General features: G+C 41.9%; 1 protein-coding gene across 3 annotated transcripts; it reads right to left on the bottom strand.

The window, feature by feature from the left end:
* On the bottom strand, positions 1–27,331 carry LOC127659890 (AP-1 complex-associated regulatory protein-like). Of its 3 annotated transcripts, XM_052149854.1 has the most exons (10): positions 27,047–27,331; positions 17,585–17,633; positions 16,891–16,917; positions 16,770–16,795; positions 10,167–10,263; positions 8,121–8,219; positions 6,759–6,826; positions 6,369–6,442; positions 4,498–4,605; positions 1–4,096 (listed from the first exon to the last, which is right to left on the bottom strand). In XM_052149854.1, exons 1-10 carry the CDS (start codon positions 27,115–27,117, stop codon positions 3,819–3,821), a joined length of 897 nt encoding a protein of 298 aa, XP_052005814.1. In that variant the 5' UTR covers positions 27,118–27,331; the 3' UTR covers positions 1–3,818. The 3 variants fall into 3 exon arrangements, with proteins under 3 accessions (XP_052005814.1, XP_052005815.1, XP_052005818.1); XM_052149855.1 differs by lacking the exon at positions 8,121–8,219; XM_052149858.1 differs by lacking the exon at positions 8,121–8,219 and having other exon boundaries at positions 10,197–10,263.
* Positions 27,332–27,669: the final 338 nt, after the last annotated feature.

Below are 27,669 nucleotides of genomic sequence, written 5' to 3'. Positions count from 1 at the left end.
TCAAATGAGCTACTGTTTTAAATACTTTTCTAAAAGTTATCATCACACAGGCATCTGTTGAACTCTGACTGGCAGAGACAAACCTTTATTCATCTATCTTTACAAACTCTTCATACAGCACATAATACATGGTAATAAAAAAAACAAAACACCACTGCACTGATTATGCACCCTTTACATTCTTTTGACATGAGAGTATATGTCTGTTAAGAGCTCTTTTAATGGTGTGCTGGTAAAATAATACAATGACATGACAGTGCTGTACAGAAGACTCCTGGTTGCCAAGATATTCTACAGAAGGTCCATTCAACCTGCCTTTACAACTAATCGTAAAGGCCTTTAGTGTTTTTACACTTTACAATCCATTATATACAGATTGGCATTCATTAAAAACACATTTGCAAATCATCGTGTAGATTTCAGTACTTTTGGAAGAGAGTATGGGGCTCAACTTCAAGAAATAGTTGACCCATTAATGAAAGCTCTGTCTTTATTTTCCTCACCCTTATTTCGTTCCAAATCCATTTAATTTTCTTTCTTCTATGGAGCTCAAAAGGAGATGTAAGCAGAATATTCATACTGTTCTTTTCTACAGCATGAAAGTCACTTTAAAGTGAGATTTTCAGTGAATTTTTAATTTGTTCCTCACCTGTCCTTTAAATGTATGGAACAACTTGAGGGTGAGTAAATGATGGCAGCATTTTCATATTTAGGTCAACAATATCTTTAAGCAGTTTGGACAGAAAACAAAAAAAATGAACCCAATATCAAAAGGAGCGATCCAGGTTTAATACAATTTAAAATCAATCAACAGCATTTGTGAGTTAAAAAAAAATAATAAATCTTGGTTACAGTGAGGCACAATGGAAGTGAATGTCGCCAGACCACAAACATAAAAATGGAAAAAAATTACTTGCTAAACTTATCCAATATTTCAACTTTGCTTTCATGACAGCATAACCATTCACATTTATTGTAAGTGCCTCACTACAACCACTTTTTTTTTTTCTTTTTTTTTTTACGTGTGGTAATCAACATGATGCCACAAGTGCTGTCGATTCAGCTTAACTTGTATTATACCCAGATTTTTTTTTTTTTTTAAGAAAATACTAAACCATCAGAAAGAAGCCTTTAGAGAAATACCTTTTTCTTTCTGCAGATAAGACAATTTTAGGATTACCCACAGATTCCCCATAACACCTTCTGTATTGCAGTTGAAAAATGATCTGTCCTTACATTTAAAAATGTAAACCAATATAGCAATTAATATAAGATATATCCTCCATTAATTCACTAAGATTTCATAGACTCAGTAAGACAGCAGGTAATGGATTCATTCAATAGTGTCAGGATTATCAAAACCTGAGGTAGCAGATCTAGATTTGTGCTACATTAAAGTATTTCCCCTCTTCTGTCCATGTTGTCCAAATAAGTGTAGAGAAAACTCACTGGCTGTTTTTAAAAACTACAAACTCTTTGTCCCGCAGTCATTTTGCAGGCAGATAAACAGTGACTTTAAATGTTAACAGCACTTGTGGAACTTCAACATTCCCCAATTTGACTGTTCCATTCAAGCAACAAGTGTTTTCACTTAAAACATTGTTCAGTGTCATCAGACTCCATGATGGTTTCAAACTTTAGATGATAAGGCTGAATGAAGGGTTCCCATGGTTTTGGAAAAGATATGTGGCTCATATGAGTGATCTTAACATGCTGCCAGGAAACTCTTCAAAAATTGCACTTGATTCAGTTCCATGATAATCTTCTGAAATAAGGCTGAACTTTGTACAAAAAACAGTTATATATTTGTAAAACATGACCGAATTTCATTCGGACCCTCTGTCAGAAACACTCGGTTTTGGTGCTACTTCTCCTCTAAGACTTAACAGTAAACGCCCACTGTTATGATTGGCTCCCTGCTCTTGACTAACCAGCCCTCTACTTTCCGTCTCATTGCTCACAGTTGCTGGGAGTGCTACAGAAGTGATTTAAGGTAAAGTAGGCATTGATGTGCTTCTGGGCAAATGTCTACCACAGTGTGACATCATAATGTGTGGGAAGAAGAGAACGAGTCGTTTTGGCAGCTAGGTTTTAAAAAAAATGCTCTTTTGTTTCAGGGGAATTCTGAAACCGACGATATGTTTTTATAATACAATAATCACTTACATGTCAAAAGATCGAGGAAAGTTTGATTCCTCATGTCATAATCCCTTTAATGACTTCTTAAAGGGATAGTTCACCCAAAAATGTAATTCTCATTTACTCACCAGATGTGTTTGACTTTCTTCAGCAGAACACAAAATAAGATTTTTAGAAGAATATCTCAGCTCTCCATACAATGCAAGTAAAAGCGGTGCCAAAATGTTGATACTCCAAAAAGCACATAAAGACTCCAGTGGTTAAATCCATGTCTCCAGAAGTGATTTGATATTTGTGGGTGTGAAACAGATCAATATTTATGTCAATTTTTGCTAGGAATTCTTCTCGCCACCCAGTAGGGAGCGTATGCATAATGTGAATCACCAAAAACACAAGAAGAAGAATGTGAAAGTTAAAGTGGAGATTGACTGCGTAAAGGAGAATTTATAGTAAAAATTTAATAAAATATTTATCCGTTTCTCACCCACACCTATCAAATCACTTTTAAAGACATTAATTTAACCACTGGAGTCATATAGACTACTTTTATGCAGACCTATTTGATTTTAGGAGATTCAAAATGTTGCCTTCACTTGCATTGTATTAACCATAAGAACAGATTTTCTTCCAAAATTCTTCATTTGTGTTCTGCTGAAGAAAGCCATATACATCTGGGATGGTATAAGGGTGCGTAAATGATGAGAGAATTTCAATTTGAGTGCGCTATCCCTTTAAGTTTCTAGTTTTGAGATTTAAAAACACAGAATGCAGAAACTAATGGGGTGAAACTCAAGAACGTGTCCAGGTCATATTTCATAAGAACTGAAAATGCTTTGCATTGTGAAATTTATAATCTTGAATTTGCCTTATTTTTAATACATTTTTCAATTTATAACCCTTCCCATTATCTTTACTGAAATGCAAAAAAAAATTATAATAAAAAAATACAAAATAAAAAAAGTATGTATGCCGATTTAAATAAAAGAACTCCATTAAAGTATTTTTTTCTTATTTAAAGAAAATGCTGTATTGTATTTTTGTGTAAAACAAATATAGTTATGAGAATCTAATGACAATCTCATGACAGAATTTGGGGAGAAATGTGCTTAAAGGCATGGTCACATTTACCTTTGCATAGTGGAATCCGCGACTGTAAAAATAACTCACTATTGAATATTAGAAGTCAGTGTAGCTTTCTAAGAAGCACCACCCACACTGCCAAACCAAGCAACTTCCTATTGGTCAATGCGACGATTTCACCTGTGAAAGTTCACCAAACTTGAACTCCACACGAAATCTGCAATGGGAAATTCTTCGCCACTGGAAGTCATGCGAAATTCAGGATCGCACAGATTAAGATGACTATATTTTGCCCACAGAATTTGACCGTGCGAAGGTACTAATCACAATGAAAAATCTCTCAATGGACATTTGAATTGTCTCTGAAAAATACATATATTTTTTTCCTTCGATTTTGATATGGAACGTGACCTGGACATGTTTCCAAGTTTTTCACCCAAAGACCAAATACAAATCAAATGAAACGGTTCTTGGTGTGGGTAGTTCCTTGTATTTTTTCTTGACAATCATCATGTTGGTGCTCGGAGAATTTTCTCCTGAACTCTCCACAGTGATATTACACTGAACTTGAGTAACGCATCACTGTAGTCTTATGAGGACTATCTCTCTTGCTGGTCAGAGCTAGGCTTAAGCTCCGTCTCCCCGGTGGGCGTGTCCAGTACTGGATTAACAAATCCTTCAAAGTCTTCATCGCCATGGTCACCACTGTCCTCGGGATGAGCACTGATAAAGTCGTTCTCCCACTCCAGAGCGTTGGAGTCCTCAGAGGTGGAGGTGGGGCCACTGCCCAGCTGTTTCCCACCAGGACGAAGTGCCGCCCGTAAAATGTCCTCTTCCGTTTTGGAACGCTCCCATGCAGGACCCATCCGGTTCATTCCTGTGTGATTTAATTGGTTAACTAATTTAATTAAAGACCACATGACATACATTTACATGATTTACTGTCAGTACATGCAATTGTAAAGAATAAAAAGGATCATCTCAAATTTTTCATGTGATTGTACTAGCTGAATAGTTTGCCTTAGGAACAAACTGAAATTTAGGTTGTTAAAGTATTACTTGCGGTCAAATTTAGCTACTTTACAAAATCTTTCTTTTAATGATATCGGTTAAGAGCAGATGTAACAGCACATTTTAAATGTCAAACCTAGACAACAACCCTTGGATATGGCATTTAAAAAGGATTAAATAGCAAGAGGCCAATTCAAACGGAGATGTGTTGGATGAATCCTTCATAACAATGCTCAAATTATTCACCAGGAATGTGATGTCACTCACCCTCCTCATCCTCCCACTCCAAGTCCAGTGAGGTGGCGTCAGTTTTACTGGTGAAGTCCAAGCTGCTCTCTGTATTCGGGGTCACCACGTTAGTCTCTGAGCTCAGTCCTTAACACATAAGAAACACAATCAGAGCTAGAGAGTGTGATCCAGCAACATAAATGTTATACTGATATTTTTCATCTTTTAGACAATATTTAAAAGTACAAAGCGATCTTTATAAGCTTTGAAATGGCTTAAAAGTGTGGGGGTTTTTCCCAATCAGAGGGACCATCATTTCAACCAAACAGACCAGATTTTCCAAAGACTTGAGAACCAAACAATGATCTAACTGAAAACATTAACCCACAACCAGCCCACAAACGCCACAAAGGCCTTTGCTTACGACAAGGCTGGTGCTGATCTGCAAGTCCAATGCAGAATGAGGAACAAGTGAGTTCAAGATAATATATCAATGTTTTAATGTGATTCTGAAGTCACTGCGGGCATGAGAGATGGAAATAACACAGGCTCATTTTGCCAGTGTGCAGTATACAACCCGCTGTAGTTGCGGATTAGGACTTCGCAAGCTGTTGGGAAAGTTTAAACATCTGTGGCAGCAAAGCACTGTCATCACTGGGTTGGCGTCAAGATGTACACTTGTGGCATCAACTGAAGGAGTTGCTGACGCTTCGTGTTAATATTTTCACCGGACATTGTTGCCGTACATTTTTGACTTTGTCAGACATTGTGACATTTTAACGGTCAAAAACATTTGTATTTATCGGCGAAACCCCTCATGCATACCAAATTAACATTGTTTTACTGACCGAGAAGTGCGTCCTTCATCAAATACATTACATACTGTGACAGAATGTGTTTGTGTTGGCACATGGATTTTTTTCAAACAGCTTTATGAATACACCCTTCATCTGCCATTGGTCCAACTAACAGATAGTCACGCCCCAAAAACATGCCATTGGTTGAGCCAATGTTGCCATGTTGGTCTGGACTAACTGTTAGTTGTAGACACCCTTCATCTGCCAATGGTCCAACTAACAGATAGTCCCGCCACAAACACATGCCATTGGTTGAGCCAATGTTGCCATGTCGGGCTGGACTAACTGTTAGTTGTAGACACCCTTCATCTGCCACTGGTCCAACTAACAGATAGTCCTGCCAAAAAAACACATGCCATTGGTTGAGCCAATGTTGCCATGTCGGTCTGGACTAACTGTTAGTTGTAGACACCCTTCATCTGCCACTGGTCCAACTAACAGATAGTCCCGCCACAAACACATGCCATTGGTTGAACCAATGTTGCCATGTCGGTCTGGACTAACTGTTAGTTGTAGACACCCTTCATCTGCCACTGGTCCAACTAACAGATAGTCCTGCCACAAACACATGCCATTGGTTGAGCCAATGTTGCCATGTCAGGCTGGACTGGGCAATCAAAACAAAGAGCAATGTTGAAAGTGCCACAGAGAATATCCTCTTGTCAGGCTCACATTTAATTGGTAGGATTTCTTCATTTTCAATGTTCTTAACTCAAAATAACTGAATTGTGATTGAAGCAGCTTGTCAGTTTTTCGCTGAAACAGATTGCACTGTGTTGAGCTTTAACAGAATTCAAAGTAATTTCACACAAGAGACATTTTCTTTAAACCACAGCACAAATTGTTTGCCAGTTGTCCGATACATTTTTCCACCCCTTTTTGGTTCACAGGAAATAAATCAGCCATGATTGTCGGCTACTTTTATCACTGATGTTTGTCCAATACATCTGTGCATCTATAATTGTAATCTATAGAATTTTCCGTGGACATGTGCATGTGTGTAATGTGGCCTCTGGGTGTGTACGAGAACATAGCAATGTGAGGAGAACTCACGGTTACTGCGAAACACTTCCGACTGATTTTTCACACTCTGCAGGTACACCTCGAACTCTCCATCTAATGGATTACTGAAGAAAAACACACAGTTATAAGAACATCTGCAAGACACCATAACTGCATGTGGAGAGTTTGAAGATAGCACTGCAGTATTAAGAGTTCAATTCTTTTTTTTTTTTTCATCACTTTTACTCTTACTACAGTATAAATGTAAAAGTAATAGCTCATTGAATAAATTAGATTAATAATAATAAAACAATTGCGAAGATATTACCGACAGATTAATCATCAAAATAGCCGTTCGGTGCAGCCCTACTATCTTTGATATTTCAGTATTGTCTTAAAAGTTCTGATTTCAGAAAAGGTTTGTGAATTAAGAAGATTTACGGTTTGGGCCGAGGGTCATTGCCTACTGGTTCTGTTCTGGGTTTGGTCCTCTGTTGATGCTGCTTCCCCTGAACACAGAACATAAGAACAAATATTGACTTCCACCCACCAAAAATATCTCTCAGTATTTCAAAAAAGTTACATTGCTAAAATAATTTCCAACTCAGTGTGCCAAAGTCTGGTACCCTACTGGAATACAGACACCACATTTATTGCCAGCAGACGACCGCACAAACACACACGGTACAAAGCAAAATAAAACACATTAAAACTGAAAAGAGACATGAAGGCAAATAAATAAAAAATAATTAGAGAAAATATGACAATAAATTTTTTTTTAAAAGGAAGCGATGACGGGAGACTTCGTTTCATCAGGTCAGTTTGTTTTAAGTGGAGAAGCCTTGTAATTGCATTGTTTGGAAGCAATAACATTTTTAAAACAATTGATTTGGCTTTTCTTAGCATTACCATTCAAATAGGGCTGTCATGGTTATGACATTTTGCTGACGATTAATTAAACAAATAACGATTATGGCGATTGTCTGTTTTAGGGCTCACAATTACGACGATTAATTGTCAAACAAATTGTGATACTTCTTAAGGCCTATATGTGCTTCAGAAATCATTTATTCAAGTTTTATTTGAAATCATGTAATCAAATATGTATAAATGATTTTTAACATGCATAACATTATGTTAAATTCAAAGTATTTCCAAATACTTAAAATGTCTCTTGGGGCAACTTCAGTCTCAGTCTATTGTATATTTACACTGTTATTTTTGGAACTGCACAAACCCGAATAGCTATATTATATTATATATGTGTCACTATGTGTAATTAGCAAAGCATTTATCAACCCACAATGACCAAGAACATTTGCCATTGCACAATCGCTAATTTAAAGTGAAACCAAAACACTGTTCACTATTAAAACTATTGTTTATATTTTCAAAGAAATTTGTCAAGAACCTCCGCAGGCGGCAATGAATCAGAGAACACAGAAGTGGTTCATCGGTCGGAATAGATTTGGAGTGCTCACGCAATGTCATCAGCAATTTTGTTGGAAAAAACGTTGGAATCAACAGTTGGAAAAACGTTAAGAGCCTTTAATCCCTTTTTAAGCGTCCCTGATCACAACTATTTAATGTAAAAACCATAAAAAGTTTTTTTTTTTTTTTTCGAAAAATAGCAAGCAAATGTTATACAGTGCATGGCTTTATTAACTGTAATTGTTTAGGTTAAAATCAAAGTTAGCTACATATTAAAAGAGTTAAAGGCGTGTCATAGATTAAGGGTGTGGCAGAAGCTACAGTGAGCGATGTTAAGTGAAGGACTGGGCGTGCTCAGTGCGAACGCCTCACCTCCTTTTGCTTTTTCTCCTTAGCGAGCCGCGCTGCCTCACGCTGGGCTGCAAATATTGCCTCCTCTTCTAGCCTTAACTTCTCCTCTTCTGCCACTAACTGGGCAGAAATCACAATAGAAAAAGAGGGTTAACTAAACTCAGAAATAAAAGCATGGGTGAAAAACCAATGGAAAATTGCAAATGAAACCATGAAAACTCAAAATAGATGCTAACTTAAAGGCAAAACTACTGCTAGTGTTGTTTTGAACTTTCTTGGAAATTTAAAGTCAACATGAAATCATATCAGAACCGATTTATCAGTGCACATTATTCAAAAAATGTAAAACTTGTTCCACCTCTAATACACTTTTTCTTTTCGCATGACATCAAGGCCTCTTATTTTCAGCTCCTCCCGTCCAACCACTTGGCTCCATTTGGGAAAATAACACCCATTTTTAACCATCTTAATGAAGTAAGTCCAGCCTTCGATTTTTTTTTTTGTCTTGTTGAATGTTCTGTTCACTCAGAAATACATTACATTATATATGTATAATGGGTTGCAGACACCATTTCATGATGACTTTAAATAAAAGACCATTTAGAGTGTGCAACAGTCTGGTGCCGGAAGTAAAAATTCCACTTTTTTGCCAAATGTATTTTTAAAAAGTATTTCTAAATCTCTCAAGACAGACATACCGTGAGCTCAGGAGTTGTTATGTGCTTCTGTTGAAGCCATCAATCCATGTCATTTCAACTTAATTTTTTTAAATAATAGAAGAATTTCTGCTGAAAACTACACTACCCAAGATCCTGAAGATAATTCAACCCACCAATCAGAGAATCTCTGCAAACAAAGCATACCAAATACCATTGCCATGAAGGGGTGTACCTGGTCTGCAGCAATGTTTAAGTAGGTGGCGTGTGTCAAATTGACATCCAAATGAATGGACGGACCCAGAGTTTCCCAGTAGAACACTTCCCAGAACATCACATTCCCTCCACCAGCTTGACGTCTTCCCACAGTGCATCCTAGTGCCATCGCTTCCCCAGGTAAACAGCGCCCGGGCCCAGGGTCCAGTTCCGATGCTCGCATGCCCAATGTAGACACTTTTGACGGTGGACAGGGGTCATAATGGTCATAATCTGGTCCAAACATAACTTCTGTCGGTTTGGACCAGATGGGATAGCCTTCACTGCCGTCGTATCAATGAGCCTTGGGCACCCAACAGCCTTTTGCTGGTTTGTAGTTTGTCCCTCCTCGGACCACTGTCTGTAGGTACTCACAACTGCAGACCTGGAGCACCCCACAAGCCTTGCTGTTTCTGAGATGCTCTTACTTAATCATCTGGCCATAACAATTTGGCACATGTCAAAGTCGCTCTGGTCTTTACTCCTGCCCATTTCTCCTGCATTCAACCAGTTGACTACAAGAACTGTTTGTTTTCTTACATCTAATCTACCCAGACCTTGACATGCATCCTTGTTAGATGATCAACATTATTCGCTTCACCTGTGAGTGGTCATCATGCTTTGGCTCATCAGTGTATATTTGAATACATTAAATATTTTGCAACAAACTTTAAATATGTTGTTTCTATACTTATTATCAACAACTGTAAATAAAATTGTTTTATATTTTTCTATAATTTTTAATTTATGTCATTGCTTCATGGCATTGTAGTTCATTCCCTCATGAAGACGTAAATTACACAGTCTTCACCCTTTGTCATTTTGTTCAAATTTAAAATACTTTTTGCTTCAAATCAAAGTGTGTAATGTTGTGATTCACTTAGAGCTGGTTGGTTTGATTCATGGCTTAGCACTCTTTTATAGAAAATGTATGGGAAAAACACTTCCGGATCCAAGACGGCTGAAACAGTGTGAGGGCACTGTCGCTCTATTGAAGGTCTAACTAAATATAAGGTAATGTTGAGCAACTAAAACATATATTTGAATGATAAAATATGTAAAGTCTGTAACTGTAGCTCTACAGACAGAAACTAGTGTTTTACTAAAGCAATGATGGTGACAGTGGTGATGGAGATACAGATATGACCTGTAGTACCTCGGCATTCAGCTTTTCGTCAATTAGCACCTGTTTGTCTGAGATGGCAGCATAGCGATAATTCTTCAAGTGGAAAATCTCATCCTCGCTGATGGGCCTGGACCAATGGCAGGAAAGAGAGTAAAGTTCAGAGCATTCAGCAGCCAATCACCACATCTGTGACCTTAAAACAAGCGGCACACAGTTCTGAGACAAACATCACTGACTGGGTTGAAGCTTGAGTGTTTAATGGACGGAATACTTAAAGGAATAATTCACCTAAAAATGAAAATTTGCTGACAATTTACTTATTACCCTCAGGCCAAGATGTACAGTGCATCCGGAAAGTATTCACAGCACTTCACTTTTTCCACATTTTGTTATGTTACAGCCTTATTCCAAAATGTATTAAATTCATTATTTTCCTCAAAATTCTGCAAACAATACCCCATTAATGACAACATGAAAGAAGTTTGTTTGAAATCTTTGAAAAAAAAAAAACACAAGTACGTAAGTATTCACAGCCTTTGCCATGCCACTCAAAATTGAGCTCAGGGGCATCCTGTTTCCACTGATCATCCTTGAGATCTTTCTGCAACTTGATTGGAGACCACCTGTGATAAATTCAGTTGACTGGACATGATTTGGAAAGGCACACACCTGTCTATATACATGGTCCCACAGTTAACAGTGCATGTCAGAGCACAAACCAAGCCATGAAGTCCAAGGAATTGTCTGTAGACCTCAGAGACAGGATTGTATCGAGGCACAGATCTGGGCAAGGGTATAGGAAAATTCCAGCAGCATTGAAGGTCTCAATGAGCACAGTGGCCTCCATCTGTAAATGGAAGTTTGGAACCACCAGGACTCTTCTTAGAGCTGGCCACCCTGCCAAACTGAGCGATTGGGAGAGAAAGGCCTTAGTCAAGGAGGTGACCAAGAACCTGATGGTCACTCTGACAGAGCTCCAGCGTTTCTCTGTGGAGAGAGGAGAACCTTCCAGAAGAACAACCATCTCTGCAGCACTCCACCAATCAGGCCTGTATGGTAGAGTGGCCAGACGGAAGCCCCTCCTAGGTAAAAGGCACATGACAGCCTGCCTTGAGTTTGCCAAAAGGCACCTGAAGGACTCTCAGACCATGAGAAACTAAATTCTCAGGTCTGATGAAACAAAGATTGAACTCTTTGGCCTGAATGGCAAGCGTCATGTCTGGAGGAAACCAGGCAGCGCTCATCACCTGGCAAATACCATTCTCATAGTGAAGCATGTTGGTGGCAGCATCATGCTGTGGGGATGTTTTTCAGCGGCAGGAACTGGGAGACTAATCTAGATCGAGGGAAAGATGAACGCAGAAATGTACTGTAATTTCCGGACTATAAGCCGTAACTTTTTTCCCACGCTTTGAACCTCGCGGCTTAAACAATGACGCGGCTAATATATGGATTTTTCCCGCTTTCAAATTTTATTTAAAAAAAAAACATTCTGTGACGTGCTCAGTTTTTTGGCGGCGTGAAGCTTTCATTAGACCAATGAAATTGCCGAACGGGTTAAGGTCAAACAACTTTTTTTGTTTACTGTTTAGATTAAATCGAGCACGCTCAAACTTCCCATCATTCTGATTACGGTAGTAATTTTGTCACCCTCATCATGGCAAAGACATGGAGAAACGCATATGATGCTGCTTTCAAGTTGAAGGCGATTGATCTGGCTGTTGGAAAAGGAAATAGAGCTGCTGCACGGGAGACGTTGGAAACAGCAGCGTGAGGAATTGTGCAAAAAGACAACTAAATCTGAGGCTATTCAACTCCGACACCGAAGGAGATGACTTCAGTGGTTTCAGTGCACAGGAGGAGGAAGATAGTGACCAATGACTTTCTTGGTAGGCTACTGTTTACTGGTCATTTTTTATTTTTTGTTACAAGCCATGTGTGGCAGCGGGGGGAGCGCCCATCCGGGAGAGAAAAGCAGTAATTTTACACCTGCGCTAAATTATGTCTAACACCTGTGTCTAATTTCAAGTGCCCTGCTTCACGTGTCCTTCTTGGGAAAACTGTCACACTGGCACACCGTGTTTCGTTAAAGCCTATTTATTTTTGTTACAAGTCATGTTTCGTTAAAGCCTGTGTAAAGTTCATTTGTTTCAATGTACCGGTAGGCACCTGCGTCTAATAGACATGTGCGGATTATTTATGTTCAAAATAATACTTTTTTAAAAATTGAGTGGGTGTGGCTTATATTCAGGTGCGCTCAATAGTCCGGAAATTACGGTACATAGACATCCTTGATGAAAACCTGCTCCAGAGCCCTCTAGGCCTCAGACTTGGTGAAGGTTCATCTTCCAACAGGACAACAACCATAAGCACACAGCCAAGATAACAAAGGAGTGGCTACGGGACAACTCTGTGAATGTCCTTGAGTGGCCCAGCCAGAGTCCAGACTTGAACCCGATTGAACATCTCTGGAGAGATCTGAAAATGGCTGTGCACCGACACTCCCCATCCAACCTGAAGGAGCTTAGAGGTCCTGCAAAGATGAATGGGAGAAACTGCCAAAAATAGGTGTGCCAAGCTTGTAGCATCATACACAAAAAGACTTGAGGCTGTAATTGGTGCCAAAGGTGCTTCAACAAAGTATTGGGCAAAGGCTGTGAATACTTTTGTACATGTGATTTATTTCGTTTTTTATTTTTAATAAATTTGCAAAGATTTCAAACAAACTTCTTTCACGTTGTCATTATAGGGTATTGTTTGAAGAATTTTGAGGAAAATAATTAATTTTCTAAATTTTGGAATAAGGCTGTAACATAACAAAATGTGGAAAAAGTGAAGCGCTGTGAACACTTTCCGGATGCACTGTAACTGAATTTCTTCATCAAAACAAAATGTAAGATTTTTAGGATTTAATTTCAGGCCTCCTCCTTTAAACAATGCAATGATGTACTGTTTGACAGTCCAAAATGCATATTTAGGGTGCATCAAAATAATCCACACGACTCCAGTCAATAAATAAAGTTCTTCTGAACCCAAACGATTGATATACTTATATGCTAACAAAGAAATTAAAATCTTTCATGTCTTAATTGAACACATCCCATTATCACCCTGTAACTCAAGATCTGTTGCCCACTGAAGCAAAGCATGGTTGAGCCTGGTCAGATGGGACACCTCCTGAGGAAAACTATGGTTGCTGCCAGAAGAGGTTTTAAAGAGGCCAGCAGGGGGTGCTCACCCTGCAGTCTGTGTAGGTCCTAATGCCCCAGTGTAGTGATGGGGACACTATACTGTAAAAAGGCACTGTCCTTCGGATGAGATGTTAAACTGAGGTCCTGACTCTGTGGTCGTTAAAAATCCCAGGAATATTCTCGTAAAGAGTAGGGATGTAACTGTGTCCTGGCCAAATTCCCCCCATTGGCCCTTATCAGTCATGGCCTCCCAATAATCCTCATCAATTAATTGGCTCTATACCGCTACTCTCTAGACAGTGTTTCCCATTAATTACCTACAATGTGGTGGACTAATTTGTCCTGCCACAGTTTCATAATGAACTGAAAATATTTTTACACTTCTCATAATAACATAAAAGATCTCTAACTTTGTGTTTTGCAGGGTTAAGATCCATAACTCTAAAAATCTGGATTGCATTGAGGCACTTACAATGGAAGTGAATGGGGCCAATTTTTGGAGGGTTTAAAGACAGAAATGTAAAGCTCATAATTTTGTTAAAGTACTTATGTTAAAGCTTCTGTTAAAACCTGTGTATTATTTGAGCTGTAAAGTAGATTAAATTAAAGTTTTTACAGTTGGTTTAAGGTTTTAGTGTTAACAATGTCATGTCATCATGACAACATTACACAAAAATAGTTCATATGCAATTTTATCACACTTAAATAATGTTAATGTGCATATTGTTTCCTCTTGTGGCTATACTTTTGAAACAATGGGTATTTTAATGTTTACCAATTGGCCTCATTCACTATCATTATATGTGCCACATGGATCACTGTAACCTTTATTTATTTTTTAAGAAAAAGAGGGACGAGTCAATTTATTTTTGTGTTAATCACATTACCTGGACATAATCTCTCATTCATAGGATACAAATGTTTTTGTGTTGCTTTCTGGTCTGATTTGGTCACAATATAAATGTATTGTGACTTATATGTTTAAATTTATGTTTACATTGTAGTCTGGCGGTGTGAATAAAGTTGGTGCTTTTATAATCTTACGGTGTGTTTATTGACATTAGAATATATACATCATATACTATATAGGACTGTATATTTACATTTTAGTGCTTAATTAATATAACATCGTCCTAAGTCAGGCAAGTGATCGGCAAAGGACAAAAAAGCAGGAAAAAGTACCGGGCAAGGCAGCGACACCCCATTAAAAAAAAAAAAAAAACACCACTTGATATCTTTTCCAGTTTCCTGACTAATAAAGACAGCAGAGATAACGTTTTGTACATTTCATATTTTCATAAATTAATTCTTAAGAAACACATAGCTATTGGTCAGCACAAAATCACCCAAATATAGTGCAGAAGTTATGAAACTGGGAAACTTAAGCTTCTTCAGTCTTTGCTGCAAGCTTCATTAAGCTTTAATATGTATTTTTACAATGTAAATAAGGCTAGTATAGAAAAACTGGCCAATGAGAAACAAACCTAATACATTACATCATATATGGCATCCACTCACAGAATAACATATAGAACCAATTTAAAAGCTGGCACTTCATTGAAAAGTAGCCTATTGATGAACTCAACAGAGTAAAATGATATGCATACTTTACATAGACTACAAAGGCCATTTACTACTCAGGCCATGTTCAGACTGCAGGCAAATCAGATTCTTTTCAGGCAGACTGTCCGCACTATTAATTGCAAGTGATCAAATCAGATTTGCGTGTTCAGACATAACCAATCCAATCTGCATGGGTTGCTTTGGTAACGACGTAGGCGTACCCATGTGGCGATGCTTTCAAAACAGATGTGGGAAAAATGGAGTTGCATCATCTCGCTCTCTAAATAAGCACCCTGTCCAGTCGCGGTGTTGAACTCCTCTGTCGCACAAGAAAACTCAGCGATGGAGGAGACTAGTAAATATTGTGATGTTCCGTGCTGCAGTCACGGATTTTTGACATCATCATTGTGTCGAGTTAAGAGTGACGCAAAAGACCATTTGAAATCCGTATTGAGCAGCCAGAGTGTCCAGATTGAGAAGAATCTGAAACCATCTCCTGATGCGGTTTGAATCAGATTTCATGTGTTTTTTGCTGTCCAGACTATCAAAAACTCATCTGGATACAATCTGGATGAGGAGTGTCGCCGTGAAATAAAGCGGAGCCGTACCTGGTGTTCCGCTTGAGCAAAACTTGCCTGTCAGAGCATCTAAAAAGGAAACACTGTGCCATTACTGTATTTAATCCATCCTTTATTAAAGTTCAAGTAATAAGGAAGTGGGCTGTATAAATAAGCACAAACTTCGAAACTGCGTGAAAAACAGCGCGAGAGAGTTAAGAGCTAATGATTAATCGCTGCAATAATTGCCAGAATAATCATTCGATTAGTCGATTATAAAAATAATCGTTAGTTGCAGACCTAAGGTTGAATGACAATAATTTGGGTGAAAAGTGCTCATCGAGAATGCACAGGACAGGATATTAAGCCTCGATGGGTTTTACACAATTCACGTGGAGTCACATTTGTGGTTGGAAAAAACAGAAATCCTGATTAATCCGGAAAAATCACATCCCTTCTAGGTGCATTTCCAGTTTAATTGTATCCAATTAGACAGGAAGAGACTGATTGACCACCATGTAAAGTGACATTTAAAGGTGGGTAAAACCAAAACTCAATATACTGTTATTCTCAAGGGTATCTAATTGAACTGCTCCCATGTTTCAAATAAACCTATTGAGTATTTTTCAAAGATTTGACACCTATTTCACAGAAACACTCTTTGTAACAACCTGCTAGCTTATGCACGCAAATTTGTTAACTGGCAGACTGATAACTTACTTTTGCCGCACTTACTATTTAACCATTTTTGAAAAATAAATACATAAATTAATTTGTCTGTAACTTTCTTCAGCGCTAGCAACTTTACAACTCCCGCCAAGGAGAGAACTTCACTGTAATACCACAGATATTGCTGACTTTTATGACAAATTGCTTGTTATGCTCCTCATTTGAAAGTCATTTGTAAGAAATGGCATAAAGTCCTGTCAGCCAGTCAGATTGGAACTTGCGAAAGCTGGTTAAAAATCACAAGTTTTGTAAGCAGTGCACATGGGACGGTTCATGAACAGTTTGTTTAAAACAGCTCACATTAATGCACAGAAAACAGCAGTTGAGAAAAGAAGTCACTGATTTGAGGAGTTGCAATTCAAGCTAGGTTGTGACAAAACCCTCCTAAAAAGCTGATTATACAGCAAAACTCGGATTTTGAGGAGAAATTGTTCCAGTAAGATATAAAAAAGATGTTCGCATTTGCTATGCCACATACCAAATTAGAGCTGAAGTGTGTTCAGTCAGCATAAATATAACTAACATCAGTCAGGCTACAAGTGATCCGACTGTAAAATACCAGTAGAAAAGAGAAGATTAAATAAACATCATACCTGAGGCAGCTTTGCGAGCTCTCACCCTGAAAAAAAAAAAAAAAAAAAGACAACAGTGTTGACGTTTGAGCTAAGGAGGAATAGTATAATAACTTGTGTTGTTCTGTAAGCGTGTTCTCACCTCATCACTCTCCACTAGGTTCTCAAACTGTAATGGAAGGAGAGAAAAGCAAAGTCACTCAAACTGCACAAATCCTAGGCCATGACAATAGAGCTGTTCAGCGTGGTATCAGTTAGTAATCAAACCCGAAAGGCTAATTTGACAGTTTCCCTCACTTTTTATGAGTTTTTTAAGATTTGGGATTTTTGAATTATGATCTAAACCTTTGGTTAACCACAGATTTACCTGTGGTAAAAATTACTTAAAGTTTTACATTTTGTTCTAGAACACAAATTGCACAGTCACACCTCAATTGTGGATTTTAAAGCCATTGTATCTTTTAAAAATGCATGTTGCTAAATAAGGACTACAACAGTCATCCATTTCATAATGAATTGTGATAGAAAATATGCATTTTTAAAAAACACAGTAGCTTCAAAATTAACATTTGAGCTATTATTGTGTGTAGTTTATTTTCTAGAACAACAACAAAAAGTCCCTTTAAGTCATTTTAACCACAGGCCTTACTTATACTCGTAAATCTAAAAGTGCCATAATAAAAACTTATGGGAAATTCATGAGGAAACCAATGTCTTCTTCGTTTTTGGAGTACAACCTGAACAGCTCTCTCTCTCTCATAATATATATATATATATATATAAAAATATATATATATTACTCAGTTTAAATACGTTTTAAATTGCAAAGGCTGTACCTCTATGGTATGGTGTTCCCCAGCTGTGCTACTTCTGAAGTACTTTGACCTAGTGGCATATAATCAATAATCAGACAGGGCTGTCGTATGGGAGGTAACAACCACTTCCTCTCACAAAATGTATTAAACATTTCAAAACAAATAGTGGCATCTAATATAATCATGGAGCATAACAACAGCATAAGTTGTTAAAAATAAGCACTTTAAATATTATCCATCCTTCCCTTACAAAAAGTACTGTGGCATTAACATGGAAAAATAATGGTATTGGACGGCAGTTTATACAGTTAAAGTCAGAAATGTATGCACTTAGGATGTCATTAGAACTCATTTTTTAACCACTCCACAGATTTCATATTAGCAATCTATACTTTTGGCAAGTCATTTCAGACATCTACTTTGTGCATGACACTAATAATTTTTCCAACAATTGTTTACGGACAGATTGTTTAACTTTTAATTGACTACATCACAATTCCAGTGGATCATAAGTTTAAATACACTAAGTTAACTGTGCCTTTAAGCAGCTTGGAACATTCCAGAAAATGAAGTCAAGCCTTTAGGGCCAGGGCTGCTCCTGGAGGGCCACTTTCCTGTCCAATTGGAGGTGTACCTGTGGATGTATTTTAAGGCCTACCTATAAACTCAGTGCCTCTTTAATTGAAATCATGGGAAAACCAGCCAAGACCTCAGAAAAAAATATTTTGTACCTCCACTGTTCATACTTGGGAGCAATTCCCAAACACACGTATAACACCATGGGACAACACAGCCATCATACCGCTCAGGAAGGAGACGCATTCTGTCTCCTAGAGATGAATGTAGTTTGGAGCGAAAAGTGCAAATAAATCCCAGAACAACAGCAAACGACCTTGTGAAGATGCTGGAGGAAACAGGTAGACAAGTATCTATATCCACAGTAAAAACGAGTCCTATAATGACATAACCTGAAAGGCTGCTCAGCAAGGAAGAAGCCACTGCTCTAAAACATAAAAAAGCCAGACAGTTTGCAAGTGCACGTGGGGAAAAAGATCTTACTTTTTAAAGAAATGTCCTCTGCTCTGATGAAATAAAAATTGAACTTTTTGGCCATAATTACAATTAGGGCTGCCCCCTGATAGTCGACTAACCGTTAGTCGATGAGAAGGGTCTTGGTCGAACAAGTTTTGATTGGTCGGTTTGTCCGAAAAAAAAAACTTGAACGCCGGTATTACCACTGATTAGACGCTAGGTGCTACTATGGGATAATTTTCGTTGAACAGGGTTAGGCCTACAACATAAAGCAAGACACCTTGATTTCAAACTTTGATCTTTATTTTTTATTTATTTTAACTAAAAATCCTAATGAAACTGGTGAAAAAAAATTCAACTTTTCAAAATATGGTTTTACAACAGTTGACAACATCTATCTAGCAAAGAAGCTACCTCATCTGTGCATTCTCTACCGGTCGGGTATTTTGTTGTCTGGAAAATATATTGTGTGTGTGTGTGAATAAATTCATTTTGTAATAATATAATAAAATGTTTCTTCAAGTGGATATATTGGAAGCAAAATCTCAAGACATCAGCCAGGAAGTTAAAGCTCAGTCCCAAATGGGACTTCCAAATGGACAATGACCCCAAGCATACCTCCAAAGTTGTGGCAAAATGGCTTAAAGACAACAAAGTCAAGGTATTGGAGTGGCCATCACAAAACCCTGACCTCAATCTGACCTCAATTTTTGGGCAGAACTGAAAAAGCATGTGTGAACAAGGAGGCCTACAAATCTGACTCACTTACACCAGTTCTGTCTGGAGGAATGGTCCAATATTCCAGCAACTTATTGTGAGAAGCTTAAGCCAACACAAAATATTTGACCAAAGTTAAACAATTTACTAACAAAGTGTATGTAAACTTACATACATACTATGCTGATGGAGTGGTGGTGGCGTAGTGGGCTAAAGCACATATCTGTTAATCAGAAGGTCGCTGGTTCGAGCCCCACAGCCACCACCATTGTGTCCTTGAGCAAGGCACTTTACTCCAGGTTACTCCAGGGGGATCGTCCCTGTAATAAGAGTACTGTAAGTCGCTTTGGATAAAAGCATCTGCCAAATGCATAAATGAGTAAATGAGTAAACTTCTGACCCACTGGGAATGTGATGAAAGAAATAAAAGCTGAAATATATAATTCTCTCTACTATTATTCTGACATTTCACATTCTTAAATAAAGTGGCGATCCTAACTGACCTAAGACAGGGAATGTTTTCTATGATTAAATGTCAGGAATAGTGAAAAACTGAGTTTAAATGTATTTGCCCAAGTTGTATGTAAACTTCTGACTTCAACTGTACAGTAATACATACTATACTGATATAATATAAACACACAAACACACACACGCGCACACACACACACACACAGTGGTATTGAATGATCAACATTATATACAATGGTATTTACATGGTACTTTTCAAACAATACCATGGTAATACCATGTTATATATGCAAAAAGCATGGTAAAACCAAAAAAGATCTTACAGAAAACGAATCGGTTACCTAACGTAACCTCGGTTCTCTCTAGATGAGGGAACGAGTATTGCGTAAGCTAGCTTACGCTACGGGAAAGATTCATCTTTTCTGAGATATTGAAGCCAAAAAATTATCCTTAATTTTGTATCCATTGTCAACGCAGTGCGGCAGCTGCAGACCTTGAGCGGGCTAGTCAGCGAGCTCATTGGTTGCTCTGCGGCAACTGCTGCAGCCTATAGACGAGCTTGGGCAAACTCGCATCCAATGAGAGGCGTCCGCGCGCTCACTGCATCAAAGCCCGCCAAAAAGGGCGTGACTAGAGAGCATATAAGCGTAGTTTGTAGGCTGGAACCCTGGTTTTCATTGAATGAAGCGAAAAATCGCTCATGGCGCGAAGCACGGCCGGTTACGCAATACTCGCTCCTCATCTAGAGAGAACCGAGGTTACGTTAGTAACCGATTCGTTCTCTTACGAGAGGTTCTCTCAGTATTGTGTAAGCTAGCTTACGCTACGGGAACCCTTTGTCAACGGCGTGCGTGCCAAGCATCCACTGCATGAGCCCCAGGGAATTAAGGGGACCAGGGGAGCCCTTGTGAGTGGGGAATTAATATTTGGCCGGCAAGAGTGCGGCCAGTGTGTGTGTAGTACATAAGCACATAGACAGAGCGGCGGTGCCGGTCTGTGTGGACTGTTTCCCATTAATGCAGCTCACCAGGGAGCTGTAGCGTATTAAACCGCTAGCAGTTTAGCCTGCAGAGCGGGTACTTCCAGATTGTAAAATCTGACAAAGGTGGAGGGGAAGCCCAGCCCGCTGCCACACATATGTCGTGAATGGAAATCCCGCTGGACCATGCCCACGAGGAGGCCATGCCTCTAGTGGAGTGAGCCTTAATGCCTAGCGGGCATGGTAGGTCTTTTGACGCCGTACGCGGCAGCAATAGCGTCCACTATCCATCTGGACAGTGTCTGTTTCGAGGCGGTGAGACCTTTGGTGCGCCCTCGAACGAAACGAAAAGCTGCTCGGAGCTTCTGAAAGATGCGGAGCGCGCAGTATACAATCTCAGTGCTCTGACCGGGCAAAGGAGATTGGCGCCGCGTCGCTATCAGATGCTGGTAGCGCCGACAAGGAAATGATCTGTGCTCTGAAAGGAGTACCGACCACCTTGGGGACGTAGTCGTGTCTAGGCTTTAAAATGACCTTGGAGTCACTTGGTCCAAACTCAAGACACGCAGCGCTGACAGATAGCGCGTGAAGGTCTCCCACCCGCTTAACTGATGATAGGGCAGTTAGAAAAACGGTTTTAAGTGAGAGGTGTTTCACATCCACGGATTGAAGCGGTTCGAAAGGGGGCTTTCATAGCTTCGAGAACTATAGAAAGGTCCCAGATAGGAACCGATGGGGGCGCGGAGGGTTCATCCTTCTAGCTCCCCTGAGGAAGCAGATGACCAGCTCGCTTTTACCCTGTGACTGGCCGTGCAGGGGTTCAGCGAACCCCGCAACGGCCGCCACGCATCACTTTGAGCGTGGATGGGGATCTGCCCTTATCCAGCAGCTCTTGTAAAAACACGAGCAGCGGCGACACCCCACATGTCCGTGGGTCCAGGTCTCTGTCGGTGCACCATTTTGAAAACACAGACCATTTTGACGCATAGAGTCTTCTCGTGGAGGGGGCTCTAGCGTGTATGATGGTGTTTATTACTCCTTCTGACAAAGCGACGGGTAGTCGCTGATCACCCACGCTGTAGCGCCCAGCTCTGGGTGGGGATGCCAGATCGTTCCGCGAGCTTGCGAGAGGAGATCTGCTCTCACTGGGATGGGCCACGGCGCTGTCAGTGACAGCTGCGTAAGCTCCGGACACCATGTTTGATTCTCCCAGCTGGGCTATGAGGAGCACCGAGTGGCGCTGCTTCCTGATCCTCTGCATTACCTGTGGCAATAGCGAGACGGGAGGGAAGGCGTAAAGCGGGCGGTTGGGCCAGTCCTGGGCCAGCTGCCCTCGCTCGAGAAAAATATTGGGCAGTGAGAGTTCTCTTCTGACGCAAAGAGGTCTATCTCTGCTCTGCCGAATATGCTCCATAACGCCTGGACTGTTTGAGCGTGCAGGGACCATTCCCCTGGGGAATATTGTCTCTGGACAGTCTGTCTGGGCCGCCGCTCAGGTGGCCTGGCACGCGCGTCGCTCTCAGCGAGCGCAGGTGGCGCTGGGACCAACTCAGTATGCGTTTCGTCAGATGGAAGAGGTTCCTGGATCTGACACCGCCCTGACGGTTTAGACAGGATACCACAGACCTGTTGTCCGAGCGGACCAGGACGTGGTGACCCTGAATGATCGGGAGGAAGTGCATGAGCGCGTACTCGACCGCTATCGTTTCCAGACAATTTATGTGAAGGAGCTTTTCCTGAACTCACCATAGGCCAAAAACCGGAGATCCCTCGCAGACCGCGCCCCAACCCGTGTTGGACGCGTCTGTCGAGATGACTTTTCGGCGAGATACAGCTCCCATCATCACTCCCCGCTGATACCACTCGGCCACTGTCCAGGGCTGCAGAGCTGAAATACAGGTCTGAGTCACTCTGATTGGCTGGCGACCTGTGGCCCAAGCCCGGCGAGACGCCGGGTGTTTAGCCAATGCTGAAGCGGGCGATGCGCAGTAAACCCAGTTGAAGTACTGCTGCGGCTGAGGCCATGTAGCCTAGCACTCTCTGAAACTTCTTCAGAGGTGTGAGGCTGTTCATCTGAAATTACGCTGCTAGTCGCTGCACACGGCGCGCGCTGTGTAGATAAGCTGAGCCGCCATTGCCACTGAGTCTAGTTCTATTCCAAGGAAGGAAATTGTCTGACTGGGCTGTAGTGAGCTCTTGGTCCAATTGACTGCAAGGCCCAAACTGTTCAGATGACTGAGGAGAACTGTCCTGTGAGACAGAAGCTCCGTATGTGATTGTGCCAAAATCAGCCAATCGCCCAAATAGTTCAGAATTCGCAAACCCTGACTCCGCGAGGGGTCGCGAGCGCCAAGGCGCCAAGGACGGCGTATTGATAAACCTGGCCGCCGGCTGAATCTCAAGAATGGCCTGTGACGGGATTTATCTGAATCTGAAAGTATGCATCTTTCAGATCGAGAGAAATAAACCAGTCCCCTGGCGCACATGCGCGAGGAGTTTGCTGGTTGTAAGCATTTTGAACGGTCTTTTTGCAAGCGCTTTGTTCAAAACCCTGAGATCTAATATTGGTCTGAGGCCGCCGTCTTTCTTGGGGACAAGAAAATAACGGCTGTAAAACCCCGACTCAGCTCAGGGAGGCGGCACTCTCTATGGCCCTTTTGCACAGAAGGTTTGCTATTTCTGAACGAATCATGCACGCTGCTTCCGTGTTCACAGTAGTTTCGAGCCGCGCTCTGAAGCGAGGAGGACGGCGATCGAACTGTAGCAAATAGCCCTGTTTTATTGTGCTTAACACCCATTCGGATATCCCTGGAATATCTTCCCACGCTTTGAAGCGTAATGTTAGAGGGTGAGTGGCCAAATCGCTCTGATTGCCGCAACACAGCCGCTGAACAGAATGTGTGAGCCGCTTACTGTGCTTATGCTGGACTGCTCGCAGACAGCATGGACAGGCTGTTCTGTGAGTGACTTCCGATTGAGGTGAATGGGGAAAGAGTCACGCCTGTTAAGTGATACGCAAGCATAGTCACGGGCACGGGACTTACATACAGAGAAGTGTTTGCTGGCCGTGTGACAGAGCGGGCAGAGAATGGGCGCCGCGACGTATTCGTGAGCGCATTTATTGACTCTAACACTCGAGTGGTTCGTGAACCGCTTTTGAGTGTGCTCTGATGGGGACATGGAACGTGTAATGCTTGTGTGTAGAGGTGAACACTGGATTGTGGGCACATTTTCTACACATAAGGCTGGTCGTGTGACAGAGCGGCCAGAGAATGGGCACGCGCACGGATTCGTGGGTGCGTTTATTAACCCTAACACTCGAGCGGTTCGTAACCGCTTTATGTGAGTGTGCCGTGATAGGGCCACGGGATGTGTAATGCTTGTGTGTAGGGGTGAACACTGGATTGTGGGCACATTTTCTACACATAAGACATGTTTGCTCTCTGGTATGGACACGGGATGTGTAACGCTTGTGTGTAGAGGTGAACACTGGGTTGTGGGCACATTTTCTACACATATGGCATGCTTGCTCTTTACCAGATTTATTTGGGTCGCCGTGAAAACGGCGTTTGAGCGCAGGCAAGCGGGCGTTAACACCGGCTTGTTGGCTGCTGAATCTACCACTGTAGTAGCCTGAAGGAAGGGGACTGACAGGGGGCGAAGCTTTGACGGTGGTCCGGCCGCAGCGGGACTGTCGACGCTGAGAAGTCTGGCTTTGTTGAGCTGGGCGCTGTGAAGAGGCTCGTGCAGGAGGCTCACGTGGGCGGCCTGCAGAGGACCTAGCGCGACGAGGCAGAAAGAGATTCATGGCTTGTGTGGCTTTTTGGACCTCTGAAAACCGGTCAATGATACCACTCACCGCGGAGCCGAAGAGACCGGATGGAGAGAGCGGTGCGTTGAGGAACGTAGAGCTCTGCTTCTCCCATGTCGGCTAGCGTTAGCCACAGATGTCTCTCGGTCACAGTCAGCGTGGCCATGCACTTCCCTATAGCTTGGGCTGCAGCTTTGGTAGCCGGAGGGTGAGGTCCGTAGCACTCCGTATGTCTGCAACCGCCTCTGGATGCCTGCTTTCCTCATCCCACTCCCGCAGAAGGTCCGCTTGGAGGATCTGTAGGACGGCCATAGAGTGCAGAGCAGATGCAGCTTGGCCGGCGGCGGAATAGGCGCGCCAACACAGGCGGAAGTTGTTCTGCAGGCCTTAGACGGGAGCACTGGTTTAGACCGCCATCTCGCGGAGGGCGGGCAAAGGTGTGCTGCTACCGCATCCTCGACCGGAGGGATGGAAGCGTAGCCCTTCTCAGTGGCGCCGCCCACCGAAGCAAGAGAGGTGGAGACGTGGGATCGGACCCTGGCCGAGAAAGGCGCGTTCCATGATTTGGAAAGCTCGGCGTGGAGTTCCGCAGGAAGGGAGCGGCCCGGTAGCAGGTGCTGCGTGCGGCGGCTCTGTAGAAAGCAGCCGTCAAGTCTGTTGGGTGCCTGCTCAAGGGCGGTGACCACTCGAGCCCGAGGCGGTCGACGGCCTGTGTGAGGAGGCGTGTTAGTTCCCTTCGACCCGGCGCTGGTCCTGCTGGATTCCTGGGCCGAGGAGGAGGCGTGTGAGCCTGACCACTCCTCGCTGTGCGGCCATGATGGAACAGCCCTTATCCTCCCTTCTTCGTCCGAGATGGCAGCAGAGCAGCCGCCGGCGGCAACTGCGCGTCCCGGTGGGCGGGAGGGTGAAGGCGATGCTCGAGGGATGGGCTCCGCGAGGCAATCGCTTCTACCACTGTTTCCGGCAGCCTTTGAGAGCGGCGCTTTTTCTGCACGGCAGAACGGAAGGCGGCGCGGCGGCTCGGTCCTGAGCGCTGAGTCGAGCCCGCAGGGTCGACATCGGCAGCTCCTCGCAGAGATCGCATCCGCCGGGCGCAGGGCGCAGCTCTGCATGCCCCAGTCCCAGGCAGAGAGCGCAGATGATGTGGCGGTCTCCGGTGCTGAGAGAGAGCGCATGCATGAGGCGCAAGTGGAGCGAGGCATCTTAAAAAGACGCCGTACTTTTTGTGAAGTTCTTTAAGAACTAGCTTGCTTTTTAAAAGGATACGTCGCCGGATGGCGTAGCTCGCAGGACGGCTGAAGGTGGCGAAGACGGCCGGCTTCTTCGAGCGCTGTCCACGCTTGCTTGATGCCCCTCGAACGGCGACGCGGCTTCCGGTTCAGTGATGCGAAGAGCTTCGCTGAAGAGATGAAAATCAGGGTTCCAGCCTACTGAACTACGCTTATATGCACTCTAGTCACGCCCTTTTGGCGGGCTTTGATGCAGTGAGCGCGCGGACGCCTCTCATTGGATGCGAGTTCGCCCAAGCTCGTCTATAGGCTGCAGCAGTTGCCGCAGAGCAACCAATGAGCTCGCTAGCTAGCCCGCTCAAGGTCTGCAGCTGCCGCACTGCGTTGACAATGGATACAAAATTAAGGATAATTTTTTGGCTTCAATATCTCAGAAAAGATGAATCTTTCCCGTAGCGTAAGCTAGCTTACGCAATACGAGAGAACCTCTCGTAAGAGAACAAAAATTACAAGCTTTACTGGGTCTAAATTACACGTTACCAGTGGGACACCATATTTAAACATGAATTCAGATAAATTACACATGAAAGGCCCAGACTGGCCCTGGACGAATTCACAAGTGGACTCTGGGCGGAGCCCTTTGATCACATCACTAATGCGGAAACCAGAGTAGCTTTGAGAAGTCCGGTTCATTTCAACGAATCGGTTCGTTCGACTGTCCGTTTCATTTCAATATTTCGATTCATGTCAAGGCATTGCTAAAAAAAAAAATAATAAAAAGAAAAAACAGTGTTAACATTAGTCCCGGCGTGACATTTTATGACTTCCTTATTTGTAGTGAAATAACTTTTTATTCAAACACTGCTTTTAAACTCCGTATAAATGAATAAAGAACAGAGCAGATTATATCAAATATTCTTATAACAGTCGAGTGATTAACAATCTCACTCGGTTCCATCGAATTGTTCAAAAAAGAACCGTTTCATAACGATTCGTTCGAGAATGGGATTTCATTGATTCAAGTAATATCACAAAACTATGCGCATTTACCCTAACAAATAAAGCTTAATTACTAGTATTCGGTCACATTCAAGAGAAAGATCCAGAAATGTTCCACTGTTAACAGGTTGCACGAGTTTTTTTCCCACTGCAATCATACCACATACTGTAAACACGCCGAACGCTGCCGAAGATCAAAATAACACATTGTATTATGCATATTAAAGACCCCATGAATGACTCACCCTCCTCCTCTTTGGATTCTGTTTGCTTCCCTTCTAAAGAGCCCCAAACATTGCGCCCAGCAATTCCCCATAGCATACACAGATCAGGTGTGTACATCAACTAATCTTTCATTGATGATCCGGATGCTGCTTCTTTGGACCCGAGCACTTTATTCTGCAAGACCGTGTAAGCGCCTGCATGCGGCCGGTTCGCGCAGGTGTAACACCTGCGGACGCTTCCCTGGCGGTGCTGATTCATTCATCGCCCATGGGTCACATTCTCATGACTGGCCTAAAAACACCTTCTTCCTGACAACTCGTGTTTAATGTTTAAACTACAGCAAGCCGCGAGGATCAAGTCCTGTAACTACGTCTCCTAGACACTAGATGGCGACAGATATAATCCATAAAACCATATTACAGCTGGGTCATATTTGTAGGATGTTTCCTGTCATTAAAGTATTCGTATATTGTATATAATATTAAACTGTTGGTTTTCGTTGATCACAATATAACAACTAATTGAATGTATGGGTTTATTAATTCATTTAAAAATAATTTATTTGAGCGTACGTTGTCATTTTTGCCTTGTCCCTGCAGGTGCTGTACTACTACCCTCTTAGAGGACAGATAGGGAAATTTAC

This window comes from Xyrauchen texanus, chromosome 19, assembly GCF_025860055.1.
Source record: "Xyrauchen texanus isolate HMW12.3.18 chromosome 19, RBS_HiC_50CHRs, whole genome shotgun sequence".
NCBI classification, from domain to species: domain Eukaryota; kingdom Metazoa; phylum Chordata; class Actinopteri; order Cypriniformes; family Catostomidae; genus Xyrauchen; species Xyrauchen texanus.
This window is presented reverse-complemented; position numbering and strand designations above follow the sequence as displayed.